Below are 13053 nucleotides of genomic sequence, written 5' to 3'. Positions count from 1 at the left end.
AGCAACTAAACAATACTTTCAAATTTCCTTCAATTTAAGATCCATTCACTCAGCTTTTGCGGTGGATGAAGCAAAATGATTGATCAAGGACAACAGCAAGATTGTAAAGAGGAGCACGGATAGATTGAGAAAGGTGCAGCTTACCATCAAGCTTGACAGGAAAGCTTGGATGAGAATGATGATGCAGAGAGAAGGAGTAAAATGGATAATTGATATAATAATATAGTGACTGACTTTTCTAAAGAGGAAAACATTTAAGGCTCTGGGGGAAGAATAAGAGTAGGACTAACTGGATAGTTCTTTCAGAGAACTGGCACCGTTGTGATGGGTCAACTGGCGGCCTCCTGATGTATGTGTATAATTTCTGATCACAATTCCTATTATTCAAATGTTTAGTTGCACCTATTTAGCTACATACTCATAATGATCTTCAGCAGCCAGTGCAAGATTTAGGCACAGAATTATTCTGAGCTGATTTTGGATTAGCAGATGTAGGACAAAGTTCCCTTCCTTCTGTCCAAACATTTCACCACACTGACATCTCTCTGTCTCTCTCTCTGTCTCTCTAGCCATAGTAATGATCATGCTGAATATGATGAGGTTAAAGGTGGCAAGTGGAATTACAAAGAAGAAAAACAAGACTTACATTTATATAACGCTTTTCATAATTACAGGATGTCCCAAAAGTGCTTTATAACTAATGAGTAATTCTGTGAAGAGGACTGACTGTTGTAATGTAGCAAATGCAGCAGCCAATTTCTACACAGCAAGTTGCCAAGAATAGCAATGTGACAATAATGACATAATCTGTTTCTGTGATGTTAATTGAGGGATAAATATTGGCCAGGACATCTGATCTTCTTCAAAATTATGCCACGGGATCTTTCACATCCATTTGTTAAGACAGAGGGGCCTCAATTTAGCATCTCGTCCAAAAGACAGCACCTTTAACAATGCTGCACTGGAGTTTCCGCCTTAACTTTTGTGTTCAAGTCCTGAAGTGGGGCTCAAATCCATAACTTTCCGACTCTCAAAGTGAGCGTACTACTGACTGAGCCACGATTTAAACATCACAGCACTCAAATCTTTGCATTGAAGGCGGAATTGGAACCAAATTCCATAGATGAAGAACTTAACTCTTTGTGTCAACCAATCGAGGGTCTTGTTTTTTCACTATCTGATCAATCTCACTGCCATTCTCTTAATCATGTAGGCCTTTTCATTATTCCCAACAAAATGTAAAAAAGAAAGAAAATAGAGAGGTAATTTGATCTAACTAGAATAAATTTAAAGGATATGTGGGAACAGAGAGACCTAGGAGTGTATGTACACAAAATGCTGAAGATAGCAGGACAAGCTGAGAAGGCTATTAAAAAATATTGCTCTGTTAATAAAACCAAGCATCGCCCATAGAGTACAGAAGCAAGGAAGTTATGCTAAACCTTCATAAAACACGGGTTAGGTCTCAGCTAGAGTATAGTGTACAATTCTGGGTGCCATACTTTAGAAAGGATGTCAAGGCTTTAGAGAGGATGCAGAAGAGATTTACTGGAATGAGAGCAGAGGTAAAGGACTTCAGTCAGTGAGTGATTGGAGAAGCTGCCATTATTCTCCTTAGTAAGAGTTTTAACAACACCAGGTTAATGTTCAACAGGTTTATTTGGTAGCAAATGCCATGGACTTTAACCTGGCGTTGTTAAAATTCTTACTGTGTTTACCGCAGTCCAACGCCGGCATCTCCACATCATTATTCTCCTTAGAGCAGAGATTAGGAGACTTGATGGAGGTGTTCAAAAATCATTGAATGTTTTTGGTGGTGCAAATAAGGAGAAACCATTTTTTGGTGGCAGAAGCACTGACTTAGAATGATTGACAAAAGGTTAAGAAGTGAAATGAGTGAGGAAAAATGTAGTGAGTTCTTGTGATCTGGAATACATGACCTGAAAGAATGATGGCAGCAGTTTCAATAATTTCTGAAAGAGGATCGAATACATAGTTGAAGCAGAAAAATACACGGCTGTGGAGAAAGAGCAGGAGAATGGAAATAATTGGATATCACTTTTAGTGAACCAGTACTGACACACACGGTTGAATGGTCTCCGGGTGTTGTATCATTTCATTTATTCCATCTTTCCCTATTCCCATGTCTGATTTGATTTTTGGTTGGCTTTCCATCAGTGTTTTTTTATAATCTTAATGCTGGGATAGTAAGAATGTTAATGGTCATAAGGTGGCCACACTACTGAGTCCGTTATACTGGTGAACACCTTGCGACTGACTGGGTGTTGAATCTTTTTATTGATATCACAGATATTTTCAGGGAAGTGTGAACATTATAGGATCATAAATTACTCAAACCCATTTGTCAGAATATAATTCATAATCAGTCAACCATCTGTTTTTGTTTGTTCTTAAATATGGATGTGAATGAGCAACAGACGGGCCTGATAGTGGTCAGTAATACTTAGGCATGGCTGGAAAAAATCCCCACTTGTGCTTTCTATTATCTCTATAATACAAAGGGAATGATAATGATCCTGACAATAGGGTGTAATGCCTTATCTTGTCACCTTAGATCTTGATTTCCTCTCTTGTTTTTTTTTATACTTTTCCAATTCAATCAGATCAAATCCAATTCAGAGTCTCAACAAGTTGAGACATTTCCGATCCAGGCTGACAAGACAGGGCGGGTGACTAAGCCACCCTGTCCTGGGCCTGATCTACATGAGTCAAGCTGATTGGAGAAGGGGGAGGATCCTCCTCCAAGACTTGAGCTAATTTGCATCTTAGCCAAAAGGCCGAGATGCCGCTTTTAAAAATTGCTTCATATGAAACATATGAAGCCTCAGCATAACCTCATGACCTCAACCAAGTGCAGATCCGATACTACACTTGATCTTAGCCAAAAGGCCGAGAAGATTTCCTCTCTTGTGGAGACCATGAATTGGGTTCAATTGCATTTTGAATTTGGATTTTGGAGAAAACAAGGAATGGATTTGGGTCTGCCCCAGTCCACTCTGAGCACTGGCTTTTTAACTTTAAAAATGGAGTAAAAAAGTAAAAGAGAAAGGTTTTTCACAGCTTGTGGCATTATCGAGCAGTCTCAGGTCACATAGACTTGATGAAGGCTCATTGGAAGGGATGTCTATAAGATTGAAATCAGGAAGAGAGATCAGATTAATCAATAGTAATGGGTGGATGAAGGCTTGAAACCAGAAAGGAAGACTGACGGAGGCAAGGTTAGAAGAGCAGCGACGAGTAGTTATCAATACAATTGAGGGAGATATTGGAGCAATATGGATCACATACAAAACTTACGGCATCTAAGCCATTGTGTACTGCACAGTCTGATTCCCTCTGCTGCCTACTCTCTAAATCATAGAGTGAACTGCTGAATTAATGTCAGTCATGTCCATTATTAAGACCACATACTGTATCCCTGACCCTGATCTTCATAAGTTCATAGTCAAAAAAAACCATTGCCTCTTGTTCCCCCATTTTTCTTGAGTATAACAAAATAATGTGTGGTTGTGGCATTACTGCTGTTCTTAGGCCAGAATGCTGCTGGCCGGATTACATGGCGTCTATTTCTCTTCTGTGCTAGTGAAATCTGAGGTCTATTTCTTTCTGAAGGTTCTCTTCAGCCTTGGGGTCCCGACAGGTACATTCGTCTTGTTCGTCACAGTCCGCAGCAAAAGGAATCACCTGTGAGGGAGCAAATGGAAAGAGTATGAATGGAATGCAGCCGGGACTAAAGAAAAAGAACAACAGGACCTGCAGGTCAACCATGCAGGTAAGCAATCGGGATCATCTTCTGAACTGTAGCAGAAAGCTGACAAGTACATGGTAGGTTAGCCTATCAGAGTTTAGCTTTCCACAAAGTTACTTTAAATGGCAAGTGAATTCTCCATCAGTGTCGACCAGCACTTTGAGGGATGTTGGTTTATATTGTGAAATAGATTTCTCAGCACAGCACACGTAGATCAACATGTTACCAGTTAAAAGTCAAAGTTACCAGTTGATTTGTGTTACTCCACCATTAGTTTCACAATAACAACATCCGACTTGCCCTTTACCACCCGAGGGTTTCATTAAGTTGCCAAATTTAGAGTTTTAAACTCACCACGGAAGTTTTAATCCAGCCATTGGCAGTGCAAGCACCTTTTCATCAGCATAGTTGTTATTTTTAATTGTCAATCAAACTCTCTGGTTCAGAAACTCAACAGTTAAAAATGTGGAGTCTCATTCCTTCAGATAGTGAATTGTTGTTGAAGACTGAAAACAAAATACCAAATTCATTTATGTTTTCTCTTCTTACTTTCTTGTTTTCCCCCTTTCTGTCTTTCCTTCTTTATTTCTCTTTCTGAATCTGATTTCACACTCAGTCATCCTCCTAGGTGATTCTTCAGTTTGCTTCTCAATCCTTTAATCTCGTAGGTTAAGTGTTGGTTCCATCAGTCACCTGAGGTCCTATTGCCCTTGTTTACAGCACGCACTTCCAGCAACTTACACGGCAAAATATTTTTGAGCTAAACCGTACAGTATAAAGTCAAATTAATCAGACTCACTAAGATGCTGTGCTATAGCAAATTTCAGACTGTAGCTTCAAAGTAGAAGCCTTCATTTTTGATCAGGCTGGATGGTCCCCACTACATAGAGAGGGTCTGTCCAGGTCATTGGTATGGACATTGGACTGATGATTTGTAGAGGTACTCTTAGCTCTGAACCATCAGGGCAGGAGCAGCATCTCATTTGCATTACAATGCTATATGCCACTAACAATGTGTGACAAATGCATCAACCTTTTACGTGAGCAGTCATGCCGTAGTTCCCTGTCTCTCGCTGAGCTAAGGACAAAAAAGGTGAGAGCAGTTTTTCTTAAAATCTTCAGATCTTGATGAGCCAAAACTCCTTCTAAATAAATGCCAGCAAAACCAAAGCAATCAACCACAAGCTATGAAACTTTGGCCTATTGTGACTTGACATTTCCTGCATTTCACCTGAGAATCATCACCCTTCTCCATCTCTGCCCAGTGTTGTTCAAATCATAATCCATAATTTAATCATTTTAGGACAAGGTTGACTCTGTGCTCTTCATGGCAGCCACGGCGGCAATGAAAGTTATCCTGAAGGCAAAATTCCCTTGTCCCCTTAGCACCTCTGTTACAGTTCATAAAATCACTGAGAAAAATGATGCTCATTCAACCCATCTTTTTTTATTCATTTGTGGGAGTCGGCTGGCTGGCCAGCATTTATTGCCCATCCCTAGTTGCCCTTGTTCAGAGGGCAGTTAAGAGTCAACCACATTGCTAGGACTCTGGGGTCACATGTAGGCCAGACCAGGTAAGGAAGGCAGATTTCTTTCCCTAAAGGACATTAGTGAATCAGATGGGTTTTTCCAACAATCAACAATGGTTTCATGGTCATCAGTGGGTTGTTAATTCTAGATATTTTCTTTCATTAAATTCAAAGTCCACCATCTGCGGTGGCGGGATTCAAATCCGAGTCCTCAGAACATTAGCTGAGTTTCTCGATTAATAGCCTAGTGATAATACTACTCAGCCATCACCTCCCCACGTAAGTTCATCCACCCAGCGATATGATCAAGCTCCTAAATTTTGGCATTCATTATTTCTTTTAAGATTCCAAGGTCATAGTTAACACTACTATTCTTCTTGGTCAACCCCTCTTTGTGTAAAATCTCCAGTCTGTTCCCTTGTCTGATTCTCACTATTAGTATGGATTCTTCATTCCCTCCCTGCGCCCAACACCCCTTCCCCCCAACCTCTGTTCGTTTACTGCCCTGTGTAATACTCTAGGAAGTCTCTATACACAAGAAACACTGCTGTAATACTCTGTTGTCCAGCTTGACATTTCTATTGTACCTCTCTAGCTAGGAGTCTCCAGCTAGGAGGAGATACTAGTCCTGCTTCTGGGTGCAGTTTATAATAAACCTATGTAGACAAGATTGGAATTTTAAACAATGTTCCGTGTATTGACTAACTGTATAAACCGTGTATATCTGTGACTTAGAGGGGATAGCTATATTAGCCTCTCTGTGAGGGCTGTATCAGAAGAGCGCGCTGCTTTGGAGGTTTCTCTGGGGTATTGCCCTCCAAGCTTGAATCATGAATAAATAATTGCAACCTGTTCAGGTCTCCTGTGGTTAGTTCGAAGAAGTCCACCGCAACACTGTATTCAACACTGAGAGCCAGAGATGCATAGGAGATTGGGTTGGACAGGAGATCATCTCATAAAGGAGGTAGATAACTTGGAAGATAAATCAGGCATGGACCAGTGTGGATTGCTTAAAATGGGGCAGAAATCATTTCTCACTCACAATTGCTGTGTGATTAATTTCACTTTCCTCCTCTCCCAGGGGATTACGTTGCTTCAACTTGTTGGAGAGTATTTTGGAGTGTGATTCTGTTCATAATGTATATACCATCACAACAGCACGTGAGTTATGTTGGATGGGCAAGGAAATCCTTTTCTGTCTATGTTTTTCTTGTGGTATTTAAGGACTTCTTCAGCACACTTGGGTCCTGTGCGATCAATCCCTCACACTGTAGGAGTTCTGCAGTGGAACATTCTGAGCTGCATGCTTGAGGTTTTCCACACCTGTAGTCACCAGATTGACCAGAAATCTCATCTCATCATTCCCTCTGAATGTGTCTAGCTAAATTACAGAATTGCAATCTGCCAATCGACCTATCTCTAACTGGCTAAATGGCATGATCAACTTAGAATGTTTAACGTAGAGAAAAAAAGCACTTCACAGAATCCAGTCAAGCAACAGGCTGCTGAGTCAGTTAGGAGGAATGGACAAAAATGTGGTCAAAGAACTCTGCCTTAAAGATGGCCGTAAAGAAGGGTAGGAGTGAGTAAAAGAGGACTGAGGTGATAGATAAGGAGAAGTAAGATTTGAGTTTTGAGATGAGATGATCTGACAATTATGAAAAGAGAAGGGTGGAAAGCTGGCTGGGAAAGAATGGTAAAAAGTCTGGGGATGAGGAAGATGTTTCTGAGGTACAGAAGCAGATAAGTGAACATGGCCAATAGTAGAGGTGGGGCCGTCTTTGTGATTGTCAGGACCTGGGTGCTGAAGTTACAAACATTCCAGTTCAGGCCAAGAGCATTGTCAATGGAGTTCTCGGTGAAGGTATGAAGTTAGTAATCGATGATCTGTCTGTGTTTGACTGGAGGAAATTGTAGGTTAGCCAAGACCAGATGAGTCTCAGTGGAAGGTGCCCCCCTCCCCTCCCCTCCACACCTATGGCTGCAGATGAGATAAAGGAGAGAGCCACGGGGGATGCGAGAGGTGTTGGTGGGAGAGCTAAAAGTGAAGCCATTGTTGGTGACACTCTATCTGCAAACAGCAGTGTGGCCAAGCAAGACAAATGACACTAAGATGGGCAATGGGAGAGGGTGTAGGAGGATTAAGGAAACCGTCATGCAGAACAATGTAGGGAGGATAAAAACCTGACAGGAGAGATGGACATGGAGTGAAGAGACATTCAACGACTTGTCAGAAGGAAAGCGAAGTTGAAGATGAAGATGCAATGACAAAGTCAAGTTTTTGATGGCCGTTTTGGCAGCATTTTGAAATGGAGAACTCAGTACTTGAGACAAGGGAAACCCCTTTATAAGACCAAATTGCATGGGGATCAGGAAGGTCAGCTGGGTGGTCAGTAAACTAGGAGAATGGGGTTAAGTGGCAGGATGTGAATCCTCAAATGACAAAAGAGGAGATAGGGTTAAAACATGGGAGAGCAGGGGTAAAGCTTGGTGGGATTGTTTGTGATAGAGACCAAGGAATAGAATTCACAGGTGATAGCCATGTTGAAGGAGTGTCTTTGAAAATAAATAGAAGCGTTTTCACAGAGGGAGGGATTTAGAAAAGACGGAGAGACAGTAAACTCTGACTCTTCTAACTCAGAGTTGGAGACTGTTTTGGAGGGTCCCAGAAGCAGCAGAATTGTCCATTAGAAGTCCAAACTTCTGGGGCAATTCCCATATAGACTTCCAAGGGGTCCCGTGGCACGTCTTTCGGGGTGGGGGGGGGGGGGGGCGGGGGTGGAAGATATGACCGTCTGGAGGTCAGAAGTCCTTATTCTGTGCAAAACTATGATATAAAGCAGGACTGTTGGCCAGGACAGCTGTAAAATATTGGCAAGGAGCTTTCTATATGGATCATACCAGCACACAATCTACACTGATATGGAGACTTTTGCAGTATGGAGACTTTTTTTTCAAAAAGAGCATTAAGTTTGTAAGAAAGCTGGCGCCTTCAGATTATAAACCACTTCCCTCCTGGAAGATTTGGAACAATTTAAGTATCTTATCAGGCCACGTGAGTAATTTTTTTCAGGATAATCAGTCTCTATGGTGTAATTCGAACCTTTTGAGAAATAAATTTCATAGTGTAACTACGTAAGGCTAACATACTAGAACAGCCCTGAGGAAACGCTGCACTGTTGGGAGATCCATTGTTTTTCATTGTTCGAGAAACAGTTTGACAACATAAAAGCAAATGTTTTATTTTCCTATACGTAAGAATGCATAAGACTAAAAGACAGTCGTTGTCCATCTAGCCAGTGTCGTGGAAATAAATCCCACACTATCCATCATGCTTGTCTAGTAAATTTCCCTCCAAGTATTTATGCACTTCCCTGATTCCATCGGTTCCCAGTGTCTCTATTCAGTACCTTCTACACTAACTGCCTCTGCATCCAACCCTTCTCTGTGCTTAAGATTAACCTCTCTTATGGCACAACCTGGCACAGTTGCCATGGTGACTGTACCCACTGATGCCCTCTAGTGTTGGCCCTGCTGAAGTTTGCAGACTCAGCTGAGAATGCACAATCTTCAAGAATCGTTAACAGCACAGGGAGCTGTTATTCAGCCCACTTTGTCTGTGCTGGCTTGTCTAAGGAGCAATTCACATATTGCCACTCCCTCACCCTCTCCCCACATCCCTACACATTCCTCCTTTTTAGATATTTTGAAAACGTAGAAAAATGTGTGGCACACAAGGAGGCCACTCTGCCCATTGTGCCTGTGCCAGTGGAGGAATGAACCACCCAGCCTCATCCCATTTTCCAGCTCTTTTCCCATAGCCCTGGAGATTATGGGACTTAGCCAATCGGCGTTTGAATGAGGGGAGGGTTTCGGCCTCTGCTATTCTTTCAGATAGTGAGTTCCAGAACCCTACAACCCTCTAGGTGAAAAAATGTTTCCTCATCTCCCCTCTAATCATTCCACTAATTACTTTAAACCTAGGTCTCCTAGTCACTGACCCCTCAACTAAAGTAAATAGACTCTTATTAACTCTATCCAGGCCACTCACAATTTTATACATCTCAGATCAAATCTCCCCTGTCTCATCTGTTCTAAGGAAAACAACCCCGGCCTATTCAGTCTTTCCTCATTGCTGCAATTTTCCGACAACATCCTCAGAAATCTCACTCACCATCCTGACTTGGAAATATATTGCCATGCCTTCACTGTCGCTGGCTTAAAATCCTGGTACTCCCTCCCTAACAGCACTGTGGGTGTACCTACACCTAAGGGATGGCCGTGGTTCAAGAAAGCAGCTCACCACCACCTACTTAAGGGCAACTAGGGATGGGCAATAAATGCTGGTCTAGCCAGCGATGCCCATGTCCCATAAATGAATTTTAAAAATCTTCTACCCTCTCCATTGCAATTACATCTTTTTTTTAAATGAGGTGATCAGAACGGCACACACTACTCAAGTTGTGGCCTAACTAATGTTTTATATAATTCCATGATAACTTCCCTGCTTTTACAGAAACATAGAAAATAGGAGTTGGATTGGACCATTCGGCCCTTTGAGTGCTCTGCCATTCTTTATGATCATGGCTGATCATCCAACTCAGTAACTTGTTCCTGTTTTCCTCATATCCTTTGATCCCTTCAGCCCCAAAGCTACATCTAACTCATTCTAGAAAAAAAAAATGTTTTGGCCTCAACTGCCTTCTGTGGCAGAGAATTCCACAGGATCACTACTCTCTGGGTGAAAAAATTTCTCCTCATCTCAGTTCTAAATGGTTTATTCTGTATCATTAGACTGTGACCCCTGGTTCTGGATGTCCACGCCATCAGGAACATCCTTCCTGCATCCACTCTGTCCAGTCCAGTTAGAATTTTATAGGTTCCTATGAGATCCCCTCTCATTCTTCTAAATTAGACCATAAGACCATAAGACCATAAGACATAGGAGCGGAAGTAAGGCCATTCGGCCCATCGAGTCCACTCCACCATTCAATCATGGTTGATTTCAACTCCATTTACCCGCTCTCTCCCCATAGCCCTTAATTCCTCGAGAAATCAAGAATTTATCAATTTCTGTCTTGAAGACGCTCAACGTCTCGGCCTCCACAGCCCTCTGTGGCAATGAATTCCACAGACCCACCACTCTCTGGCTGAAGAAATTTCTCCTCATCTCTGTTCTAAAGTGACTCCCTTTTATTCTAAGGCTGTGCCCCCGCGTCCTAGTCTCCCCTGTTAATGGAAACAACTTCCCTACGTCCATCCTATCTAAGCCGTTCATTATCCTGTAAGTTTCTATCAGATCTCCCCTCAACCTCCTAAACTCCAATGAATATAATCCCACGATCCTCAGACGTTCATCGTATGTCAGGCCTACCATTCCTGGGATCATCCGTGTGAATCTCCGCTGGACCCGCTCCAGTGCCAGTATGTCCTTCCTGAGGTGTGGGGCCCAAAATTGCTCACAGTACTCCAAATGGGGCCTAACCAGTGCTTTATAAAGCCTCAGAAGTACATCCCTGCTTTTGTATTCCAAGCCTCTTGAGATAAATGACAACATTACATTTGCTTTCTTAATTACGGACTCAACCTGCAAGTTTACCTTTAGAGAATCCTGGACTAGGACTCCCAAGTCCCTTTGCACTTTAGCATTATGAATTTTGTCACCGTTTAGAAAATAGTCCATGCCTCTATTCTTTTTTCCAAAGTGTACAACCTCGCACTTGCCCACGTTGAATTTCATCAGCCACTTCTTGGACCACTCTCCTAAACTGTCTAAATCTTTCTGCAGCCTCCCCACCTCCTCAATACTACCTGCCCCTCCACCTATCTTTGTATCATCGGCAAACTTGGCCAGAATGCTCCCAGTCCCGTCATCTAGATCGTTAATATATAAAGAGAACAGCTGTGGCCCCAACACTGAACCCTGCGGGACACCACTTGTCACCGGTTGCCATTCTGAGAAAGAACCTTTTATCCCAACTCTCTGCCTTCTGTCTGACAGCCAATCGTCAATCCATGTTAGTACCTTGCCTCGAATACCATGGGCCCTTATTTTACTCAGCAGTCTCCCGTGAGGCACCTTGTCAAAGGCCTTTTGGAAGTCAAGATAGATAACATCCATTGGCTCTCCTTGGTCTAACCTATTTGTTATCTCTTCAAAGAACTCTAACAGGTTTGTCAGGCACGACCTCCCCTTACTAAATCCATGCTGACTTGTCTTAATCCGACCCTGCACTTCCAAGAATTTAGAAATCTCATCCTTAACGATGGATTCTAGAATTTTGCCAACAACTGAGGTTAGGCTAATTGGCCTATAATTTTCCATCTTTTTTCTTGTTCCCTTCTTGAACAGTGGGGTTACAACAGCGATTTTCCAATCCTCTGGGACTTTCCCTGACTCCAGTGACTTTTGAAAGATCATAACTAACGCCTCCACTATTTCTTCAGCTATCTCCTTTAGAACTCTAGGATGTAGCCCATCTGGGCCCGGAGATTTATCAATTTTCAGACCTTTTAGTTTCTCTAGCACTTTCTCCTTTGTGATGGCAACCATATTCAACTCTGCCCCCTGACTTTCCTGAATTGTTGGGATATTACTCATGTCTTCTACTGTGAAGACTGACGCAATTCCAGGGAATATAATCATAACCAACCCTCCTCATATGTCAGTCCCACCATCCCAGGAATCAGTCTGGTAAACCTTCCCTGCTCTTATATTCTACACCTCATCTAATAAATGAAACAATTCCATATGTCTTTTTAACCACCTTATCATCCTGTCCTATTACATTCAAGGGATCTGTGGACACTCACTTCAAGGTCCCTCACTTCCTTTACACCCCGCAGTATCCTCCCATTTATTTTGTATTCTTTTGCCTTGTTTAACCTCGCCAGATGCATCACCTCACACTCCTCCTGGTAGATTTTAATTTACCACTTTTCTGCCTGCCTGACCAGTCCATTGATAGATTCCTGCAGTTTACAGCTTCCCTCCTTGCTATCAACCATGCGGTCAATTTTTGTGTTGCTTACAAACTTCTTGATCACGCCCTGTACATTTAAGCGTAAATCATTTATAACCACAAAAAGCAGGGGACCGAAGGCCAAACTCTGCAGAACCTCACTGGAAACAGCCTTCCAGTTGCAAAAAACATCCATCAACAATCACCCTTTGTTTCCTGCCACAGAGCTAATTTTGTATCCAGCTTGCTACATTCCCCTATGTCCCATGGACTTTTATTTTTTAAACCAGTTTGCCATTGGGGACCTTGTTAAAAGCCTTGCTAAAATCTATGTAGACCATATCAACTGCACTACCCTCATCAATCCTCCTTGTTACTTCCTCAAAAAATTCAATTAAGTTAGTCAGCCGCAACCTTCCTTTGACAAATCCATGCTGACTGCCCTTCATTAATCCATGCCTTTCCAAGTAACAGTTTATCCTGCCTCTCAGAATTGATTCCAGATATTTGCCCACCACTGAGGTTGGACTGACTGGCCTGTAATTATTCGGTCTATCCCGCGCTCCATTTTTAAACATTAGCTGTCCTCCAATAATCCAGCACCACATCTGTATCCAGTGAGCATTGGGAAATGATGGTCAGACCCTCCACAATTTCCTCACTGGCTTCTTTAAACAGCCTGTGCTACATTTTATCTGGCCCTGGTGATTTATCCATTCTCTCCCAATGTTTATCATGTCAAATATTTCCTTCTTAACTACAATGTCTGCATTATTAAGAAGTATACCTACAT

At 42.2% G+C, this 13053-nt stretch overlaps 1 protein-coding gene and 1 pseudogene across 1 annotated transcript in view; both read right to left on the bottom strand.

Moving 5' to 3' along the window:
• Nucleotides 1–1953: 1953 nt before the first annotated feature.
• pappa2 (pappalysin 2) overlaps nucleotides 1954–13053 on the bottom strand; it is a 416756-nt gene continuing 405656 nt past the window's right edge. The window contains exon 22 of the mRNA XM_078219173.1: nucleotides 1954–3705. Within this exon, the coding sequence (XP_078075299.1) occupies nucleotides 3601–3705 (105 nt within the window). The 3' untranslated portion in view covers nucleotides 1954–3600. The remainder of the gene's footprint in view (nucleotides 3706–13053) is intronic.
• LOC144498029 (U2 spliceosomal RNA) lies at nucleotides 2793–2922 on the bottom strand (annotated as a pseudogene).

The sequence above is a fragment of the Mustelus asterias genome, chromosome 8 (assembly GCF_964213995.1).
Source record: "Mustelus asterias chromosome 8, sMusAst1.hap1.1, whole genome shotgun sequence".
Taxonomy (NCBI): domain Eukaryota; kingdom Metazoa; phylum Chordata; class Chondrichthyes; order Carcharhiniformes; family Triakidae; genus Mustelus; species Mustelus asterias.
Note: the sequence above shows the minus strand (reverse complement) of the source record. Positions and strands in the feature narration are given on the sequence as shown.